The sequence below is a fragment of the Lingula anatina genome, chromosome 10 (genome assembly GCF_051362555.1).
Source record: "Lingula anatina isolate TDL-2025a chromosome 10, LinAna3.0, whole genome shotgun sequence".
Taxonomy (NCBI): Eukaryota; Metazoa; Brachiopoda; class Lingulata; order Lingulida; family Lingulidae; genus Lingula; species Lingula anatina.
The window spans coordinates 7090617-7110847 of NC_141776.1; the positions used below are offsets into that span (position 1 = coordinate 7090617).

A 20231-nucleotide genomic window follows, 5' to 3' on the forward strand; every position below is an offset into this window, starting at 1 on the left:
CTACTGTTTAACTGCGACGGGTAGATAGGCAGTTTTATTAAATGTCACGATTATATGAAAAGAAACTATGCTTTTCAGATAATTTCATATTATTATTCAACCCCTACAAGCGAGATCCATTTCCAGCGTTTTTATGAGCCTTTTTTGTGCACTTTCTGATTTCAGTGCAAATAGAATGTTTCAGATTTATAGAAAAATGCACATATTTGATTGCCAGTCACAGTCTTGGTTATTGATAGAAATTTCCCACTTTAAATTTTTCATTTTTTATTGAATGGATGTACATGCTTATTTACCAATACACTTTCATATTCAAGTCATTACACCTTTTTTATTAAAATTAATTTTATTTAGTAATAAATGTAGGTACAATTAACAATTAAAATATTTAACTATGACTGAACTAATTTACATGACACAACTGTAAGTTATACCACATAATAATAATAATAATGAATAGTTCACAGAAGGCCATACAATTCTTTTCATGTTGAATATGACACATTTTATAACAACAAAATCCTATTTCAATTTAAAATTACTCCAGATAAGAGACCTTCAAATATATTTAACAAAACATCATGTGGAAAAATGGAAAAAGTACATTAAAATTCATGAACAACTTCAAACAGAATATGTAAGAGAGTACATGACATTGTTTTTTCTGAATTCTTTGCATGATCAGTTCATAATTACGAAACCCATTAACATGTACAAGTTTTGAAGAAAACATTAACCATCCATATTTGGAACTATTTTGAATGCACACGAAGAGTGCAAAGAAGAAACACAGGACTACAAGAGTGTAAAATCAAAACTGAGTATTTTAAAATCCCCCACACAAAGTCTACAAGTAGGCTAAAATTCATTTAACGACATCATAAGAAGCAGAAATTGTTTTTATACACAACTACTACCAATAAAGTAATTAAAAGCATGGAATATCAATGGTGAAGACAACATATGTTCTAAATATATGTTAAGGACTACTAAGAGGGGGGAAAACTTCACCTTCATCCATTTTACAAAATGCACTTAAAATTCACATTTGACTTATGAACTATATTCATTTTTTAAAATTTGACAATATTATCTTCAAATACAAGACATTTTTAAAAAACAAAATATCCTTAAACATTGGACAGAGTTATAATTTCATGATTACAAAAGCTATCATTTTTAATTTCATTAATGTGTACTTTATCTTCACCATCCAGCATTCTTCACAAGAGAAATATATGTACATAAGCAAGAGACAGAATATATGTGAAAAATAAGTCTGATGCCCCACCAAATGCATTCTACAATCAATTTATATCAAGCATCTTAAGGAAGGAGCCTCTTTATATCAACGGTAACTGATAAATAAAAGCAGGTTCTTTGTCATACTGACTTACCATATTTTCTTTATAAATCAAATCACCTTTTGCACAAAATGGAGCTTTTATTTAATTGGCGAAAAAAAAAAAAAAGTGAATGGGTATTATAGTTAAAATAGATTGCCTTTAAACAACATTTTAACAGTAAGTTGACAAATAAAATGCCTTAGAATGAATATCTAGTGAGAAACCACACAAGATGACAGCAAAAAGTCTGACATATTTAATAAAAGTATGGCAGTTTTGGTGTGTAGATTGTGTAAAGCACGGTTTACTTATTTCACATTCTCCAAAGCAAAGCAAATATGTAGAGGGAGACTAATTGTGGAGTAAAACTTTGGTGTTTTTTCATTTTTGTTCTGTGTTTTGTGTTTGCAGTGACTGCGACCTGAGTGGGTAACTAATACCAATAAGGCTAAATGGTGACATCCTCAGTATTTTACTGTCTAATCCAGGAGGAGCCATTAGTGAACTACACAATGTGACTGGGACCCAATACTACAGTAATACTAAAGTAGTCTATTCATGTCAGCATGATTAAAGAAATATTCATCAATTAAATATCACACAATCACTTAAAATCCATTTGCCATGTAACTATTAAAAATACTCTTCCATAAATTATGTCAGAATTACTCAAAATAGTTCTGAAATAGCCTAAAATATAATCACAAAAGATTTTAAAATTATATCATATATCCTCAAGTATCACACTTATTAAAAAGACATTTTTCAGTAAAAGCAATTCTAAAACAATGTGCTGATGAAGTGTGCTTGTTTATGCAATCTACAACAGTTTCTCTGTTTTTTTTTTTTTAAAGTTGACAATAAAAGGTTATGATGGGGATAAATAACTAGGTCAGACAGATCTCATTTCAGGACCAAAAATAAACTTAAACCTCTACTGACCATATTTGACTCATTTTCACTGATACTTCTCATACAATATCTGTTTTGTTCCCATTGCCCCGAGTGCCCTCAACTTTGTTCTCTTCTTCCTTTGGTTTTTCCGTAGAAAACACAACTTCGGTGTCTGTACCACCATTAGCACCATCTATATGTACTTCCACATCTTTCCTCTCCTTTTCCTCCTCCTCATCCTCATAAGCCAAGTTCACAGCTTCAGCCTCCAATGGTCCTGTTAGGTCATCCTCACGAGATTGTCCTGCCACACGATTGCCACCAGATGGAGCTACCTCCCCAGATGACCCTGTCACATGACTGCCACCAGATGGAGCTGCATTTTTAGGGGGGTGACTGGCATGCACCAATGGAGTGAATGGGATCTCATCGCCCTCAGATTCACTGCTAGTTTCCGGAGACTGGCTACTGCTGGGTGTGTCACTTATGAGAGTGACTTCAGCCCTCATGGAGGCAGGCAAACCTGAGGAAAATTTCACAGCCATCACATATCAGGGAACGTGTGTTGATTACAAAAACATTCTTACATACATGATGCAGAATACTGTAACAAAATACTACAATAAACATGAGAACAAAAAAGTTAAATGTACTTTTACTGCCGACAGTCAAATGTACAAGCTCCAGCGAATCCAGGTATGCATTACCTACCGGTACACTTTAACCACCAGCTCCATGCCAAATGCCAGCAAAGTTTGTTAAAAATTTGCAGTTAATGCCCACTGCTTCTGCTTTGGGCCTGTAGCTTCTTAGACTCCAATCTCCTGAAGTGCCAGTAGACTAAATAATTTTTGGTAAAGACACTATTATGTGTATGCTTACCAGAGTGTTCAAAGGTGGATCCTCCCCTCCCACCAGTGGCAGTGGATAGTAATGGGGTTGACTCGGAGACGGTGTTACTCCCCTCCTCCTCATCGCTGCTGGACTCGCTGCTGTCTGCGCTGCGTCTTCTCCTCCTCTCCTTGGGGAACACCTTGGCTTTGCAGACTGGGCAGACCCTCTTGTTCTTGGTCAGCCAGGGATCCACACACTGCTGGTGGTAGGCTGAAAGTAGAGTTTAAAAATGTCAAAATTTATTGAAAAAAATATATGGTGTATATGAAAAGAGGGGGCGTCTCGATAGTCCGAAGGTTCATTGGTCCGAAAAGTGGTAACATTTTCATCGATTTTTTAATCAAGGGTTCATTGGTCCAAAGGTTCTATAGTGAATATTCGTACCAATGAACCTTCGGACTATTGAACCTTCGGACTATTGCTACGGCCCCTGAAAAGATATGGAGTACTAAAATAACATGGGTATCCCATTAGCCTGTGTCAGGATTTTTTTTTTAAATCTGAGAAGCATAGAAAAAGTTTCATACGTATGTTCTGTTATCATGCTGAAAAAGCAAAGACTCAGCTACAACAGTCCAGTAGGTGAGACAGTGTGCTGTATGTGTATACAGTTATGTATAATGACAACTGAGGACGCCCACAAAGTTTTAGTTTAAACATTGTGCTAGGTGTGACAGTGTATTAGGCATGACACTGTGTTAAGTAAGGCAGTGTTTTAGGTGTGACAGTGTCATTGAATTCTAGTGTATAAAATGTCACATCTTATATAATCTTGTAATCAAATGAGCCAGTTAGCACTAGGTGCTAGAATATCTTACCATGCTGACAAGGTAATAATCTCAGCTTCTCTCCATCCTCATAATCATCAAGGCAGATGGCACAGGTGTCATAATGACTCTCACCTGTAATAATCATCACAGAATATATATCTAATGGCAATATTTTTAGAATCCAAACGTGACTTTTTTCAAAAACCACTGACCAACCCGCTGACTTTTAGTGACCACATTTGGCAATCACAGGCCCGTAGCCAGGGAAGGGGGGGGGGGGGGGGGGGGAGCGGTGGGTGAGTTAGAAAGAACCACCCTCTTTGTCAGGAAAAGGCCCATTCTCGGTAAAATTTGATCTAGCTACACATAGGTTTCATTGTAAAAGGTCCACTTTTTCAGAAAAAGAACCCCCCTTTTGAATTTGCTGGCTAGGGGCCTGAATCAAGTGGACGCTACGATGTCCAGGGTAAGGGCCCTTGTTACATGAAGTCATGAACTTAAGAGTACTCAGGGATGAGACCGCCATTTACTGAAAAAATTGAAAAATATGCGGTGGGGTTCAGGGGGCTGCCAAGGCCAATGATTTTTTTTTACTTCCCAAAAAGTCAGAAATCCACCAAAAGTCGGAAAAATCTCATCCCTGAGTAGTGGTCTACTTTGCTAGGTTCTAACACATAATCATGGTATGGGGGCTATTATTCCTTTAACAAGTTTGCTTTCTGCTTTTTAATTCAAAGATTGATGTTACAGTAGTATTCACCATGCTATAGGAATGATATTTTACAACACCCGAAACAGATCTGCTCTTGCATACCTTTCTTAAACTTCTCAACAGGCAGTTTCTTTAAATTGGCCTTTGACAAGCGATTCTTTCTCTTCTTCCTCATGTCATTGATCCATCTTCCCAGCTGAAAGAAAAACATAAACCCAAATCATGTCAATCTGTTATGAAACAACAGGAGGCCTTCTCATGCCACTTAATGGGTAAGAAACATGAAACATAACAATAGTGTGGTATTCACAAGTCATCTCCTTATTCAAACAATTGGATTTAAGTTGAGAGTTCCACATAAAATAAGATACCTTAAATAGAGCCTGGATGTATAATTTATAGTTCCACTGGACATATGGGCATAAATTGGAATGCTGTTGCTAAATTGAACTCTAGACACAAGAATAGAATAAATATACCATGAAGACAACCAGGAGTATAAAAAGCACACACCATGAACACAATCATGAGTATAAAACACACCAATACCATGAATGCAACCATGAGTGCATGAAGCACTTACCATGAACACAACCATGAGTCTATAACGCACTTATCATGAACACAACCATAAATATATAAAGCACATACCAATACAACAACCATGAGAATATAACACTCTAACCAAGAACGCAACTATGAATATAAAACACACTTACCATGAAGACAACCATGACTATAAAACACTTACCAAGAATACAACCATGAATATATAACACTCTCACCATGAGCACAACCAGGAGTATAAAACACACTTACCATGAACACAACCATGAGTATAAAACACACTTACCATGAGAACAACCATGAGTATAAAACACACTTACCATGAGAACAACCATGAGTATAAAACACACTTACCATGAACACAACCATGAGTATAAAACACACCCCTACAACTACAGCAAAAGGCACAAGATACAAGTTGGGGTTAAACTCTGAATCTCTAGGGTCCAACATAATGGAATACCTGAAACAAATAATTTGTCATCTAAACTTGGTTATTTGATAACATTTTTTGCAAAACATTTACTCTTATGGCAACTTACTTGCTTTTTTCTCTAAATGTAATGATAAGTGAACATCTATTAGGAAAATGGGCTTGTGTGATATTTTTGCGATTTTCTAACTAGAAAATTCTGAGTTCAGTATTTCAAATTTAAGTGATGCAAATCAAGTATATACATATTCTTATCATTCTTTTGAAACGGCCATGTTTGAAATAATGTTATTATCTCAAGTTTCAACTGTATGTGTTTTCACTAGTACTTACTTGTGAGTGGGAGAAGCATAATAGCTGTATAATGTATTGAGCTGGGTCCCGTCACTCTCAGACACAAACACAGATGGGATAATGATTTTGTCACCTGAAATATATTGACGTGACAGTTCAAAGGCAGCAGTTCAGAGGCTATTTGTTGTAATAAACATACCTTACCACCATTCTTAAAAGATATCCAGTTTGAGCTTAAAACCCAAATGTAGGTATAAATCCCATCTTGTACTTTGCTCTAATACACAAACTTTATAAAAAATTCTTGTTCTGGTTTGAATCTAAAAATAAAATATGATTCAACTTTTAACTTCAAATTATACAAGTATGCAATATGGTCGATTTTAAGTCTCAAGTTATAATATCCCTAAAAATATATATTTAATTAATATCTCCTGCATATTCATCACTTAGTGCCAGATTGACCTCAAACTTACCAAAGCCATCATCCCCCATTGGAATCAAGGCATCAGAACCCACATTGTGAACAATTGCAGCAGAGAAACCAGCCTTCTGCGCATTAAGAACCTACAAGTACAGTTGCATCAGTGAGTTAATGGCTGTAATAGTGAGTTAGCTGGTTGTATAAGTGAGTTTTACTGGTTGTTTTAATGATTGAGCTGGTTGTATCAGTAAGTTGGCTGTACTAGTAACTGGTTGTATGAGCAATTTAGCATAAAAGATGTGTTTAAAGAGAATCAAACATAGAATCTTTTTAAACCTCCTGTGTAATATAAATCATAGCATTAACCATTGATAAACAGCAGCGTTACTCTATCATAAGCATGATGACCACTGTAAGATGGGCAATACACAATCAATGACTTCTGCTTACATTTATGTCATTGTCTTTTTTTTTTACTTTTTATTCCTTTTTTTTCTTTACTTGGAGAAAACCACTTAGCTTTTATCCAATGTAATAGCTAGGACACTGTAACAGCTTCAGTGACCAAACTTGAAAAAGTTTGGCCACATTCAACTGGCACCAATACCATGTCTCATATAAAACCCCTTTCAATAACATACTTCACCTTAGTAACGAAGGAGCAGGCTTCATTTCCATAGCTTCTCTCAATCAGTGCTATCCACTTAGATACATTGGTAGTTTGGAAAGGAGGAGGATCCACTGGGGCACAGGCATTATGGGGCTGTGTATATATCAAATATCCCTAAAAAATGAAGTCATCATAATAATAATAATAATATTAATAATAATAATCCACTGGGGCACAGGCATTATGGGGTTGTGTATATACATCAAATATTCCTAAAAATGAAGTCATAACATAATTTTATAATAATAATAATAATAATGATATTGATAATAATGTATATTATTTACAAAGACCATAACAATCTACACTTTTTAGATTTTCATAGACAAAATAAATTTAGAACAGAAATACACTAACTATACTGGACTAGTATTGAAATCGCAAAATTACCAAAGCCCAGTTTCAAAAATTAACTTATTGGTAACTTAACTTAGTTTTTAACTTAAAGATGAACATAATTTGTCTCTACTCACCCAGATGCCCCTGTTAGAAATACCTGGTCCAAAGTGAGGTTGAATGTCATAGTATTCCTCCACTGTTTTATTGAGGTGGTCAAGCTAGAGGAAAAACAGGCAGGTTAAACACAGGTGTCATATGAGGTTAAATTTTAAATAAAAAAATTTTACGTGTACATTAGTAATTTTGGTATTTAATTCTTAAACCTAATCTTCACATGTACTTCTTTTCAAAGTCTAAAACTAATATATATTTAATATAAGCTAAATAAAGCAACTATTGTCATTTTATTAGTATCATTAAAGACTTTCTTTATGCTGAACCTGTTGATCCTTTTTAATATCAAAATCTTGAAATTCACACTTCATAGAATTATTTGAAATCCTAATCTGCATGTTGTTGGCTGTTTTCTTTACATTACATTATTGTCTACAAAAATAAGAAAAAAATTACAAAATTCTTACTATTTCAACTTACCACATGTACGTTGGCCTCTACATATATGCTCTGACACAAGGACACCAAGTTGAGAATACCATACAAGTAAATCATGCTGGGATGCTTCCCCATAGTTCTGATCCTCAACACCTGGGTAGTCAAGTAAATTGTAGTACAATGCGGGGTTTTACTAGTACTAAATTTTGTTTTTAAAGGACATCGTCAATTTTGGATGCTAGAATAAGATGTTAATTTTATTTTCTTCATTTCTTTTTTCAAACTTGTCACATAATTGCTAAACATTTTTTGGCTACAATGGAATGCAAAGATTCACTGGTTTCAGATATAAAGAAACCTTAAACCTTACCATATATTTTCCCTTAAAACAACTATTATAAAACCCCTAATACCTACTAGTACTGACTTCAAACAAACTTCCAGTCCTACATAATAACCCTATTTGAAGGAAGATAAGAGATCTTTAAGCTGACCCTGAATATTGTGGTTTTGCAACACTAATAGTGCATGGCAATAATAAATTTAAACCTCAGCTTCAGGTCAGATCTAATTGGGACACACAAAAACATGTTTTAAAAATTATTTTAAGATATCCTTTATATCAGTATTACTAGATAGATTTACTTGTGCCTATAATTTGTTCTGTGTGCCACTTGTAAGGGCACTCCAGTGTCACCTTATCTACTGTTGTTATCAATATGTATATTGAAGTTGTGGTTAATATACATAGGTCATGAATATCATGCATGATTTCAGTTTATGTAACAATAAAAAATGGACACTATTGTGCCTCTTGATAATGATTTAATGATTGAAATTAAAGGGGCAATGTTGATTTATAACTCCTACATAAATTAAAAAAGGGGCATCTTTGATTATTATTTCCATTTTAATGAAAAAGAGACAGTTAAAATGTATGCACTAATAGGAATGGAAAAGAGTAATTTTTTTTTCATTGACAGACATGGTTTTTTCACCATTTTGATTTAGTACAAAACCTGTATTGTTCGTCATAACACAATTTATTAGTAAAATATAGTCTGATTCAAAAAAGTTAAAGTAAGTATCTTTTTGCAAGGGAAATAACAGGTAAAACCTTCAAGGCTTAAAGTGAATTGTTCTGATTTTCAACAGCATGTTTTTCAATTTTAGACATAATTATCAAAACCAGGATGTAAAATTTCAAAATATCATTTTGGCAACTTTTTAAATTCTTGTTCATGTCATATTGTCTTTTCCAAAATAAAACCTTCTTGTGACTATCATATTTGTAAAGTCATTATGCAATTTTGAAAATTTAATCACTCGTGAAAGAGGTTTGGGAGTATGTTTAAAGAAATGAGCAAAAACTACATTACTGGGCAGATAAAATCATTTCTAGGTCATATTTAGTTTTACTTTTACTTCAGAACTTGCTTCATTGTGCGAGGCGATAGAAAATACAACTGTTTCATTCTCGGTTTTAATTTATCAAATTATTATAATTATTGTTATTACTTTATATTTTGTTTCTTGAAAACTGCCTCTACATCAAGTTGCAAATATACACCCAAAATTATTTAAACACAATAACAATTCCCTTCTTGCACTAGCGTAAACAAAACTAAGAAAGTCAAAACGCGAAACAGCTGCCCCCCCCCCCACATCGAATATCAATTGTGTACTTTGATTTACGCTTTTTGTTACGATCGAGGAGAAAATAAAATAAATACATAGCTTTTACTTGTTACAACTTACCTTTCTACTTCAAAAATGCGAAATCACCTGTATTTACTTTATTTTTCTATACTCATATCAGTGTATTCCGTCTTCTTTTCCAAAGTTCACAACTAACGTGAAATCTCACTGTAGATGGCGCTACTTTTTTAACAAAACTTTTATTATATTACAAACCAAATGACAGGTATATGCATAACAACTACAACTTCACACTAGTTGAATTTCTTTTACACCCGTATCTTGGCTATTTGTCACAGCTGCCTTACATTTTTCATTGAACTCATCTAGCACGGAGTATCTTGAAAATCACACACCTCTGTCCACATGCGTTAGAAAATAGTACTGAATATTTACCACTTATGTAGGCTTCTTTAAGATATGATTAATTTGAATAAAATATTGTTGCTTTAAGCATAATCTCCGATAATCAAAATACAATTCACTTGGGATTCTATTTTGTTTTAAATGTATATATTCCCAATTAAATACATAACGTGTTACTACGCCCCTTTTTCTTCATTAACACATGCTGCCATCTATCCTAAATTTTGAGCCTAGCGCCTCTAGCTTTCATCCGGGCACTTGATCACTGCTAAGAAAATGGCGTCCACAGAGGTGACTTACGTTCCACCGCCTTCCAAAAAGACTGGGCCGGCCAAGAAAATCGAATCTTTGAGAAAATTTTTGTGGAATCCAGCCCGCAAAGAGTTCTTGGGACGTGATGGATGGAGTTGGGGTAAGATGGCACTATCAGATTATGCAGAAAATTAACTTGAAGTTTATCAGAATGGCAGTTGCAAGCGAACATTTGCATCTCAGTTGAAAATGTGCGATTGCGAAATCGCGACCATATCGCCACTCCTGCAACACTGGTACTCATCATGTTGCACAGTTTTGAATTTTGGGCAGTATGGAAATAGAATTTATAATATAATTGCATTATGATCGCGGCTATGGGCTGCATGAAGTGCATTTTTCTTTAAAACATTATAATGCATTATAACTTATGATAGAATGGAAGGAGGCAGGTCATTAATTTAAAGTCGGACCTGCATGCCTTTTAAATCGTATGCATAAAAAAAGGTGTTTCTCATCATCCTGCATGGAATGCAATCACATCTGAAGAAAAATAACGAAAAGTTGCTGAAGTATGTTAAACTTAATACAACTAAATTTGCAACGAATTAAAGAAACACTTGAAAATCCCAGGAAGCAGGAGACAAGCTGCAAATGCCCCAGTTTATATACAAAAAAACTTTTTTTTTGTGTAACTCATTAATTTTTTCAATCATTTCTTTTTAACTACCATTTTGTAGTATAATGTGGTTTTCCCAAATCATAATGTCAAAATTTCTGTCCCCTCCCCCAAATAAATGAATAATAATAAATAAAGATAATACCAAAAAAATTAACTGTTAGAAAACTGTTAAAAGTCATCCCATAAATTGACAAATGTAAGGTGAAATAGTTGACTGACAGACAAAGTTGACACAAAATACAACCTTCTTGTCATGTTTGCAGGTCGCATTGGTTTGTTCTATTTGATCTTCTACTCTGGACTGGCTGGTTTCTTTGCCATCAACCTGTCAGTGTTCATCTACACCTTGGACAAGGACACACCCAGGCTTTCTGGAGATTCTAGTATAACAACCAACTTTCCTGGTAAGTAATCTGGATAAAATGACTGCTAATGACTCATTGTATAAAGCTTAGAAATTGAGTTTTTATTATTATTATTTTTTAAAATAAATATTATTAGTATGTTGAAGCCATTGTGAACTCACCTTGGTGACTTTTTTTTTTGGAGGGGGGGGTGGGGTGAAATTACAAATCAAAAGTTAATGTGATTTGACAAGTACTGTGATGTTGATTTACTTGTGATGCAGAAAAAAGTGTATACTTATGTGATGTTGCATACAGAGAGTACACAATATTTCACTATTTATGTCAAATGACATCTTAAGTTAGATATTTGATAAGTAATAAATGTGTGTTGAACTTGTCTCTGCAGCATCTGAAACTGTATTTGGAAAATAACTTTTAAAATTATTTGGGAGATGAAAAAAATTGGTAAATAAAAAACAAAAGAAGAACTGGTGTGTTTCTAGGGACAACAGCATTTTAATCTACATATGCTGTTTAGGACAGAGCACTTGGATCAGTGTTTGTTGATGGTATGATTTTGTAGGGAAAGCGGAAGGCTGTGGCTCACAAAAGGGCAAAATTATTTTTAAAAAATCCATGTAAACTTTCTAAATAACTGTTTTTACCTGCTCAATGAAATAAACAATTTTTGTCTTTGATATGACTGAGAGAGACTTAGATAGACTGTACCTTGGGAGGGAGTCGGGGATATTAAATTTTTTCAGGAAAATAGTTTTTTTGTCCTTAAAAAGGTGTTGTGCTCTATATAGAGAAACAAGTCATTTGTATATGAACATTTTCCATATGCCTCTATGCTGAAAATCCATCATCATCCTGATGATGACAGATACTCTATAACCTTTCAAGAAACTTTGTGGAGGTTATATTATCAAACATCTGGTTGATGTACATAATGAGACATAGATACATTTAAAAATCCATTACTTGATTTACTTTGTAAGCCAGTAGATTATTATTTTGTCATGTTCACAAACATGTTTTGATGAACTGTGTAACTTAAGATACAGGTCAGGGATAAGTTTTGTATTACGTGTAATTTGGTGTTCTATGGAAATGGCTCCAGCAAGGAAAAACCTTGAAAATCCATCTATTGCTGCGCTAGAGTTCCTGTGATCAATAAATGTTCTCTTAATGTAAAGTTAATCTGTGTCTGTCACTTTTGCTGCCAGCCTTGCCTTGTAGGGTATACAGCAGAACGAACACAGTGAAAGGAAATCAATAGGGAGAATTTTTATGGAGTGGAGATTGGTTGAGCACAGCAGATAATACGTGCACTTAATCTATTGCCAGAGGCGTGAACAAAGGGAAAATGTAGGAAGACAGCGGCTAAAAGATGACTCTTTCTTATATAAAATTTTCTTTATAGGGTACAAATGCCTTTTCACACAGTATATGTGTGAGGTGGGGGTGGGGTTAAGTAAAAGAAAAAATTGATTGCTTTTCTCCTGCTGTCTGACCTTTAGAAGTGCGAGTTACAAGGGTGTTGCGAACAAAAATGATTACTTGACAACCTTGGGTCTGAGCCCATGCCAGTATATGAGATGCTTGGTAAAAACTGAAGCCTAGTGTTGAATAGCAATTAAAGGAAATGATTTTTTCCATTTGATTTCCTTTTTTTGCTTTAAAAGCAAGGTCAATTATGAAGTGACTTTTTCTTTTGGGGGGGGGGGGGGGGGTGCTAAACAGTCTTAAGTGTTTATGGCCTTGTTTGGTTGCAAGCATTTATTACTGATATACCAGACTATCTGTCTACAACAAATACTTGATACAGAATTAGATGTAGATAATCTCAGATTTAGGTGTTACTGATTTTATTCAGTGGTAGACTATGGGTGTATTCCCAGAGATTTAGATCGATCCAGAGATTAAGATTTAGATCGACCTAACTCGCTGGGGGTTAACGCTAAATTGCAGTCAGCTGAGCTTACCCCCCTTACAGCTTTTAGTAGGCGGGACAGACGCTTAAACCGGCTAAGCCGACAGTAATCTAGTGAAACTCCCCACAGGGGGTAGATCGATCTAAAATCTATGGAAATGGGGTCTATGAAATATAAAATGAAAGGAGAGAGAGCGGCCGGGAGAATTAAGAGAAAGTTGAAAATACACAAAATGGTGAAGGAGGAATTCAACAATTAATTTGGTGTTCTACCTAGGAAATTTGCCAAAATAGGGAAAAACGCGTCACTCTTTATCTCCTGAACATTCCACATTTCTAGATAAAGATATTCACTTATTGTGTTTCAGGTATTGGGTTCAGGCCAATTCCTGACATCCGGACCACGCTGATTCGTTTTGAGCAGGGCAAGCCTTCTACTTACAAGGCCTATGTGGACCATATCCAAGCAACTTTAAGAGGTGAGTAATTGTTTTTAGGTCAAATGGTTTTTTGAGGGTGGGGGCATATCCAGGCTTTGATATGAGTACTTAGTTTTGAACCTGGTATATCTAGGCTATGGTTTGAGTATATGTCTTAAAACCAAGGGATGAGCAGGGCTAGACACTAACTTTTATGAGCACCTGTCCTTCGGACAGGTGCTCATAAATTTGACCTGTCCGATTTTCAATCCAACCTGTCCACAAAACCAATAATTTTTTTCTATTCATACGTTTGAACTTTGTCAATTTATATGTGTGGTCATACATTTAAATTAATGTATATATTACCAAAACATTCAATCATATGAGCCCCGAAAATGCACCTTAAAGTGAATCTATGTTCAGATTAAAATTTGTTTTTTCATACTTGTGAACTCCTGAAGATTTAATCTTGCATTTAAGTCTGATAATTCACATCAGGGCTTCTCCTAGGATTTGGGGTACAGGGTCTACTAATTGTAAGTCTGCAATTTGATAACAGATTCACATGAAGTTTAACCAAAGCTAAAAAAAAACCCTGAGTGGGAAGTGGGGAGGGGGTACAGTACTGTTAAATTAATTTTATTAAAATATTCAAAATTTATAATATTTGAATAAATTTCAATGAAAATTAAAGAAATTTTATAATACTTTACTTATATTTATGTTAACAATTTAACTTTTTAAGGGGTTATCACGTGTTTGATTTTTTAAACATATATGAACTAAATAAAATCAGTATAAAAAAGTTCCCCTTCTTTTTATTAAAATTCTCATATTTGTTATTACTCATTTCTTCCTTACATCAATATCACACTGGTATATGAGAGCAATGTTAATTTATCATATTCCAGCACTAAATTTTAAACTGTAAATAACAGAGGTGATGCTAGAGTCATTAAAAAAACATCATACATAATTTCAGGTAATATTTTGGCAAATAAACAACATTTCAACAAGATCTTCAGTCCCAAAGATTTCACTTTCTATAGTGAGCAGATAGCATACAACGTGTTTGATTGACAGGCAGTTTGTTGCCGTGACAACGAACTAGATATAGCCAGTTCATCCAGTCCAATCTGGCTCCAGCACAGTACTTGTGTAGTTTCTGTTTTTGGAAGTGTCTTTATTACTAAACCACGTAAATTTTTAACTAAATAAATGTTCAGTAGTGAACCTGATATGTGAATAAATTTTGTCTGCTGAAGTTCTGGAGGGTGTTCACTTTCATAATTTGGCGGTAAGTTTGCTCAGACTTCGTTTTGCGACTGCATGTGTTTTGTGCCAAAAGTAGGTCACTCTTTTTCAATGTCGTCTAGGAAGAGGCAAAAAGACGTTAGTATGCAACAAAAAATGATTTTTAAAAGATTTTTGCTCCAAATTTCTCATAAAGCATGACCTGTCCGTCGGACAGCCAACCCTGCAACTTCACCTGTCCGAACTGAATTTTTACCTGTCCCGGACAGGCGGACAGGCGCTAATGTCGAGCCCTGATGAGGGATTTGGGGAGGGGGAGGGGGGGAAAGGAGATGGGAAAGAAGACTGTAATATCCAGTTACAATAAAATTGTCTCATCTTTCAACAGATCGGAGAAAAAGATAATACCTGAGTATCCAAAAAATCCTCAAATAATGCCACACTTTAGTTCATAGTAACCAAATCATGTGATCTTAATTTATTGTTAACAGCTTAAATTTTCAGATTTTTAAGATATGGAAATGTCATCAAGCACAATCGTAAAGTTAACATATAAAAATGTCTCTTAAATTCAGATTATGAAAACGATCGCCAGGAGAGCGAACAGTTTGACAGCTGCCAGTCCACACGTCCCCGCGACAAGATCTGCAAGTTCCTGGTGGATGACCTTGGTGAGGAGTGTACTTACAGAAAAGACTTTGGTTACGATTTAGGCAAGCCATGCATATTGCTCAAGATCAATAAGGTGAGAAAAGCATGATGTTTCTATTTATTGTTGTTTGAGGACAAGGTGAGCTCAGAGAGGTTGTGAGAAAGATGATAAAAAAAAGTAAATGTGTATGGGAAAGAAGTGTTAGTAAGATGACATCTTTGATATAGCTGTTCACAACTTTTACTAGTAACTGCTTCTTATATATATATATATATATATATATATATATATATATATATATATATATATATATATATATATATATATAGTTTTTTTTTTCCCTCAAAATACATATCTCTCTTCATTATAACCTACATGCATGATCTCAAATTATGACAATAATGTTTTACAATCAGTGAAGATAAAGTATATCAGACTGCATGTATTCAGATTATGAACAATGCAAAATCCCAATACATAAACTAGCCTGACCCTAGAAAAGGCACAACCTGTAAAGGTTATATATTGTGTGTATGTGTGTTATTTCAGCTGTTTGGCTGGGAGCCTGAGATGTACACCCCAGGGTCTGATGAAGCCAGTGGTATACAGAACAGCACAGGGGTGTCCCTCACTGAGGACAATGTACAGGTGTACTGCGAGGGAGAGGTGGGTTTTCTTGACTGACTGGCTGGACAGTTTACACTTTTTAACAGGCTGCTGGAGTAGCGTTAACACTCGCCAATTTAGCTAAAAATGCTAAAAACTGACTTTAATTGGCTAAACAAAATGGGCTTGATTTGACTTTTTAAAGTCAAATGATAACCATTTGGATAACAAATTGACAAAAAAGTGGTGATTTGGGTAAGGGAAAAAATTACTAGCACTACCCCAGACAGGCTTGCTGACAGAAGTTGTTTTTCATTGGTGTAGATGTCAGACATGATTTTTCTTCCCACCCACCCCCCACCCCCCCTTCCACTCTAAAGGATATTGCATTTTTTTTTTCTCACCTGAAGTTGCTGCTAGGACCCTAAGGCCACTGAGCCTTTTTTCCAACTTTTCCAAAATCATGTCTGATTTGTCAACATGAAAAGATGATCATGGTTTTATACCACTACATATATGAATATTCATGCATACTTAGTACATTTCAAAATGTCAGATGTCAAAAGATACAAAGTGATAATACAAAAATGCTTTTATATATTGAAAGTAACGATGGAAGACATCTTTTAGCAATTTTCTTTACAGACTACACTGAATTTTTACCAGCTGAAAAAAGTCATTAATTCAGTATTCTTTTCCACAAGCATATGTATCAGATTTTGTCATTAGTCAGTTATTTTAAAGCTCTAAATCTGATATCCCTTTCAGAACCCAGCTGACAGAGAGAACATAGGTCCTATCGTATACTATCCTAGTGCAGGCTTTCACAAGAAATACTTCCCATTCACAAACCAGGAGGGCTACCGACAGCCTATCGTCATGGCGCAGTTCACCAAGCCACAGGCTGGACGCCTCATTCAGGTGGTGTGCAAACTGGTCGCCAAAAATATTCCAAACGAGGAACGTCAGCTGGATAGCATGCACAAGGAGGGAAGTGTTCACTTTGAGCTTCTAGTAGACTAACAGTGGATAACCTTTAGGAACTTACTTTCTTAATTTTTTTCAAATTGGAATTTTAAAGTAGATTGATATTTGGTGGAAAGATAATTTTTTGGGTCGGCTCCAGGAGGAAAATTTGAAATAGAAAGGTTTTAGTCCCGCACAGCATCTGACCTGCAGTGAAAGCAACTGGTCCCAGTGATATAACTCAAGAGAATTAGATTATGATGGCCTAGTTTTAGGAACCTTTGACCTAGTTTAGCACAAGTAGGTCAAAAAGGGTCTATTTCTAGGTCAAATTGACCTAGTTTATGGGGAAAGAGTTGTTTTTTAAAAACATAATTTTTTTCTCGTACTTGACAATATCAGTTATCTAACAAAGAAAAAGAAAAAAAACGCTGCAGGTTCTTGTATATAGTGTATGATTATTTTCTATATTTGTTGAACCTATCACAATGCAACTGTTGCTCTGTGCATTAATGATGAAGTAGACTGTGCATTGTGTCATAATAGATAATGTAGCTCAGACCTAATGTGTCATCTTTGTATCTCCGTATACCACAGTTCCTTAGGCTTGGTAGGCTGTACTTATATAAATAATATAAATCCCGGTTTCTTGTGGAACAGACAAGGGATGAGGACGGTTAGGTTTGAGATATGATTTAAGTATCATATACAAATGAAGGGGAAAAGAAACCCTGCTCAACAGCTTTTGTTTCACTGGACGCACATAGGCACTCTCTTACACTGAACTTCTCCCGCACAAAAGTGTTGGGATATGAAAGCTTTTTTTGCATGACTTTTTTTTTCCTTCAGTCATATCATCACTGCCCTTTATAGTGTTCTATAGTATTATCTGCCTGTTTTACCGAATTATTATGATTATGCTTATATTCGCTTTCGTCTTCTGTATGGTTGTGTTATTCGTTATATGTAGGGCTCTTTATCGTCTTGTCTCTGATTAAATTTTAGAAAAAAAATGTGTTATTTTTTCCTTTCCCTGAAGCCATTTTCCAGCCACTTTTATTAGGCTTTAAGGTGTATATGATTAACATTGTTTAGTCACTACTAATGCCAATAAGTAATAATTCAGTAGTGTTTGCTGGATATAACTATGCATTGATGTAGTCTTGTTATATTTAGGTCAGTGCGACCTACTTCACACTGCATCAATGTTGTTTATTGAGCATGTATTGTTACACCTATTAGCAATTTTGAGGCATATACAAGTTTATAAATGTAATGTAAATGTACATTTATCCTCTGCAGGTACGTGATCATAAAAAAAATTATTTCTTAAAAAGTGTCAATTTTTATGTTAAATATTTAGTGTGATCAGAGTTGGGAATTTTGAATTTCTGTTTTTAAGGAAGTGTCATTGAAACTGGAAATATTGTTAGACAAGTGGTGGAAGTGATGCTTAACCAGTTACTATCATTCGGGTCAAGTTTGTAGTGATGCTTTATCCATGCTGAGATTAAGATTGACCCCAAATTGAGGCAATATACTCACAATAGTCTGTCATGTAACAAATATCCTACTTCCTTGTCCTTAAATAGTTCTTTGCCTATCAAGTATTTTATTCATTTATTTGTGTTTTGCATATCAAGAGTGGTAGCTCTAAATCAACATTTTTCTGGAGAGCTGATTTTCAGTGGATCACATCCCAGCATTTAACTCTTTAAGGAATTGCTTGAATTCACCCCCACCCCCAAACCCTTGCCGTGAACCAGTCCTGTCTCTGAAATGTAAGCCTTCATTACAAAGGTTTTGTTGAAATGGTAATTAGTGTGTGTAATGTAGCACTGGCCTTTACCATTTCAATATTCATGTCACAATGGTGTAATTATTTGTTACTCAAAATATGTCTAACCTTATTGTCAGATTTCATGTGTCATGTTAAATGACTTACACGCATTTGAACCCGGTTGGATTTTATTTATTTATTTATTTAATTTTTTTTTTCAAATAGATTTTCATCATTAATTGGTGTAATGTGATGGTGTCTTTTTAGCAATTTATGTATTTCAACATGCACAAATCCTTGTTAACTGGTAAGTCGCTAAGACCATTAAATGTCCTTATAAGGATAACTGTAAGACTCCTAAACCAATTGTGCTAGCTGGATCGGTCTTATTCTGCGGGGCTTCTCCCCAAAGTGCTTTTAGCGTAATCAGCTTAATCATCTGGCATGCCCCTTTGAGTAACTAGGGGGTAATAGACTGTTGTTAATAAACCCCCTTACGGCAGGAGCACGTGTGCTGGACATTTAACCTGCTCACAATGAATGCAATTTAGCGAGAATCCCCTTAGTTAGATTGTTCCAGCTAGTGCGATGGGTTTATGGGAACACTCCCTAAGATTACAACATATTGGACCAGCTGTACTGTTAGATAGACCATTTTAACCAGCCTGTTCAAGAATAATTGTTAAAAATCATTTGTGTTATGTAAAAGTTTGTTGTGTGTCTAAGTTGAGAAAACGATTGACCTCCACTAGAATGATAGAAAAATCACTAATAATTCATTAAGATGAGATAAAATTTTGTGTGCAAATTGGTAGACAAATGTTATATGTTGGTTCATATCTTATACTCACACACAACATACACATACACACACTAGGATGTGAAGGAGAATGCTTCCAAGACTGTTCACAATGTAGGAACCACAGGAGAACTCTTCTCTATCCTTACTGGGTGTATGGATTTGCCATAACTGGCATGATTATCTCTAGTGCTAAACAGTGTAATACTGGGGTCCTGGGGGACTGCACCGCAGGATCCCGGGCTCAGATGTTTTTTTGTGTGAGTATATTGAATGTGTACAATTAGTTTTTAAAGTTGAATTTGTACAATGAAAAGCACCAATAAAAATGATTACTGGAGAGAAGGTGGAATTATGTTTTTCTGTGAAGGTCTGAAATCTGAAAAAAAAAAAACAAAACAAAACAAAAAAATTCTGGCCCCTGTTTCTCAAAAAAAACTCCAGTTTCCTGACAGAGTTTGGTTACTAACGTAATTAAGTCTGTATATATCACTTAGTCCCGTTTCATGAAAAATCTGAAAGGCTGCCGTTTTTTTTCTTAGCTGCTAGTTGGCGAGGCCTAGCCCCCTCGGGAGC

At 35.0% G+C, this 20231-nt stretch overlaps 2 protein-coding genes across 3 annotated transcripts; one reads left to right on the forward strand and one right to left on the reverse strand.

Annotated features, from left to right (window-relative positions):
- Window positions 1-327: 327 nt before the first annotated feature.
- Window positions 328-10068, reverse strand: LOC106175092 (E3 ubiquitin-protein ligase RNF13). 2 transcript variants are annotated; one of them, XM_086996975.1, is made up of 11 exons: window positions 9902-10068; window positions 7938-8048; window positions 7478-7561; window positions 6981-7118; window positions 6387-6477; window positions 5950-6043; window positions 5538-5646; window positions 4719-4812; window positions 3953-4036; window positions 3123-3344; window positions 328-2763 (listed from the first exon to the last, which is right to left on the reverse strand). In XM_086996975.1, the coding sequence occupies exons 1-11, from the start codon at window positions 9917-9919 to the stop codon at window positions 2318-2320; spliced, it is 1491 nt and encodes a 496-aa protein (XP_086853101.1). In that variant the 5' UTR covers window positions 9920-10068; the 3' UTR covers window positions 328-2317. The 2 variants fall into 2 exon arrangements, with proteins under 2 accessions (XP_086853101.1, XP_086853102.1); XM_086996976.1 differs by lacking the exon at window positions 9902-10068 and adding an exon at window positions 9654-9892.
- Window positions 10069-10181: 113 nt separating this feature from the next.
- On the forward strand, window positions 10182-20000 carry LOC106175101 (sodium/potassium-transporting ATPase subunit beta). The gene is made up of 6 exons (XM_013556926.3): window positions 10182-10371; window positions 11157-11297; window positions 13545-13655; window positions 15428-15597; window positions 16054-16170; window positions 16879-20000. Exons 1-6 carry the CDS (start codon window positions 10236-10238, stop codon window positions 17131-17133), a joined length of 930 nt encoding a protein of 309 aa, XP_013412380.1. The 5' UTR covers window positions 10182-10235; the 3' UTR covers window positions 17134-20000.
- The last annotated feature ends 231 nt before the right edge of the window (window positions 20001-20231 follow it).

Coding starts and splice junctions, on each gene's coding strand:
- LOC106175101 (XM_013556926.3), top strand. CDS start 10,236: ATGGCGTCCACAGAGGTGACTTACGTTCCACCGCCTTCCAAAAAGACT. Junction 15,598..16,053: donor TATTGCTCAAGATCAATAAG/GTGAGAAAAGCA, acceptor GTGTTATTTCAG/CTGTTTGGCTGGGAGCCTGA. Junction 16,171..16,878: donor AGGTGTACTGCGAGGGAGAG/GTGGGTTTTCTT, acceptor TATCCCTTTCAG/AACCCAGCTGACAGAGAGAA.
- LOC106175092 (XM_086996975.1), bottom strand. Junction 6,044..6,386: donor AATGGGGGATGATGGCTTTG/GTAAGTTTGAGG, acceptor AATATATTTCAG/GTGACAAAATCATTATCCCA. Junction 3,345..3,952: donor ATTATTACCTTGTCAGCATG/GTAAGATATTCT, acceptor CTCTACTTTCAG/CCTACCACCAGCAGTGTGTG.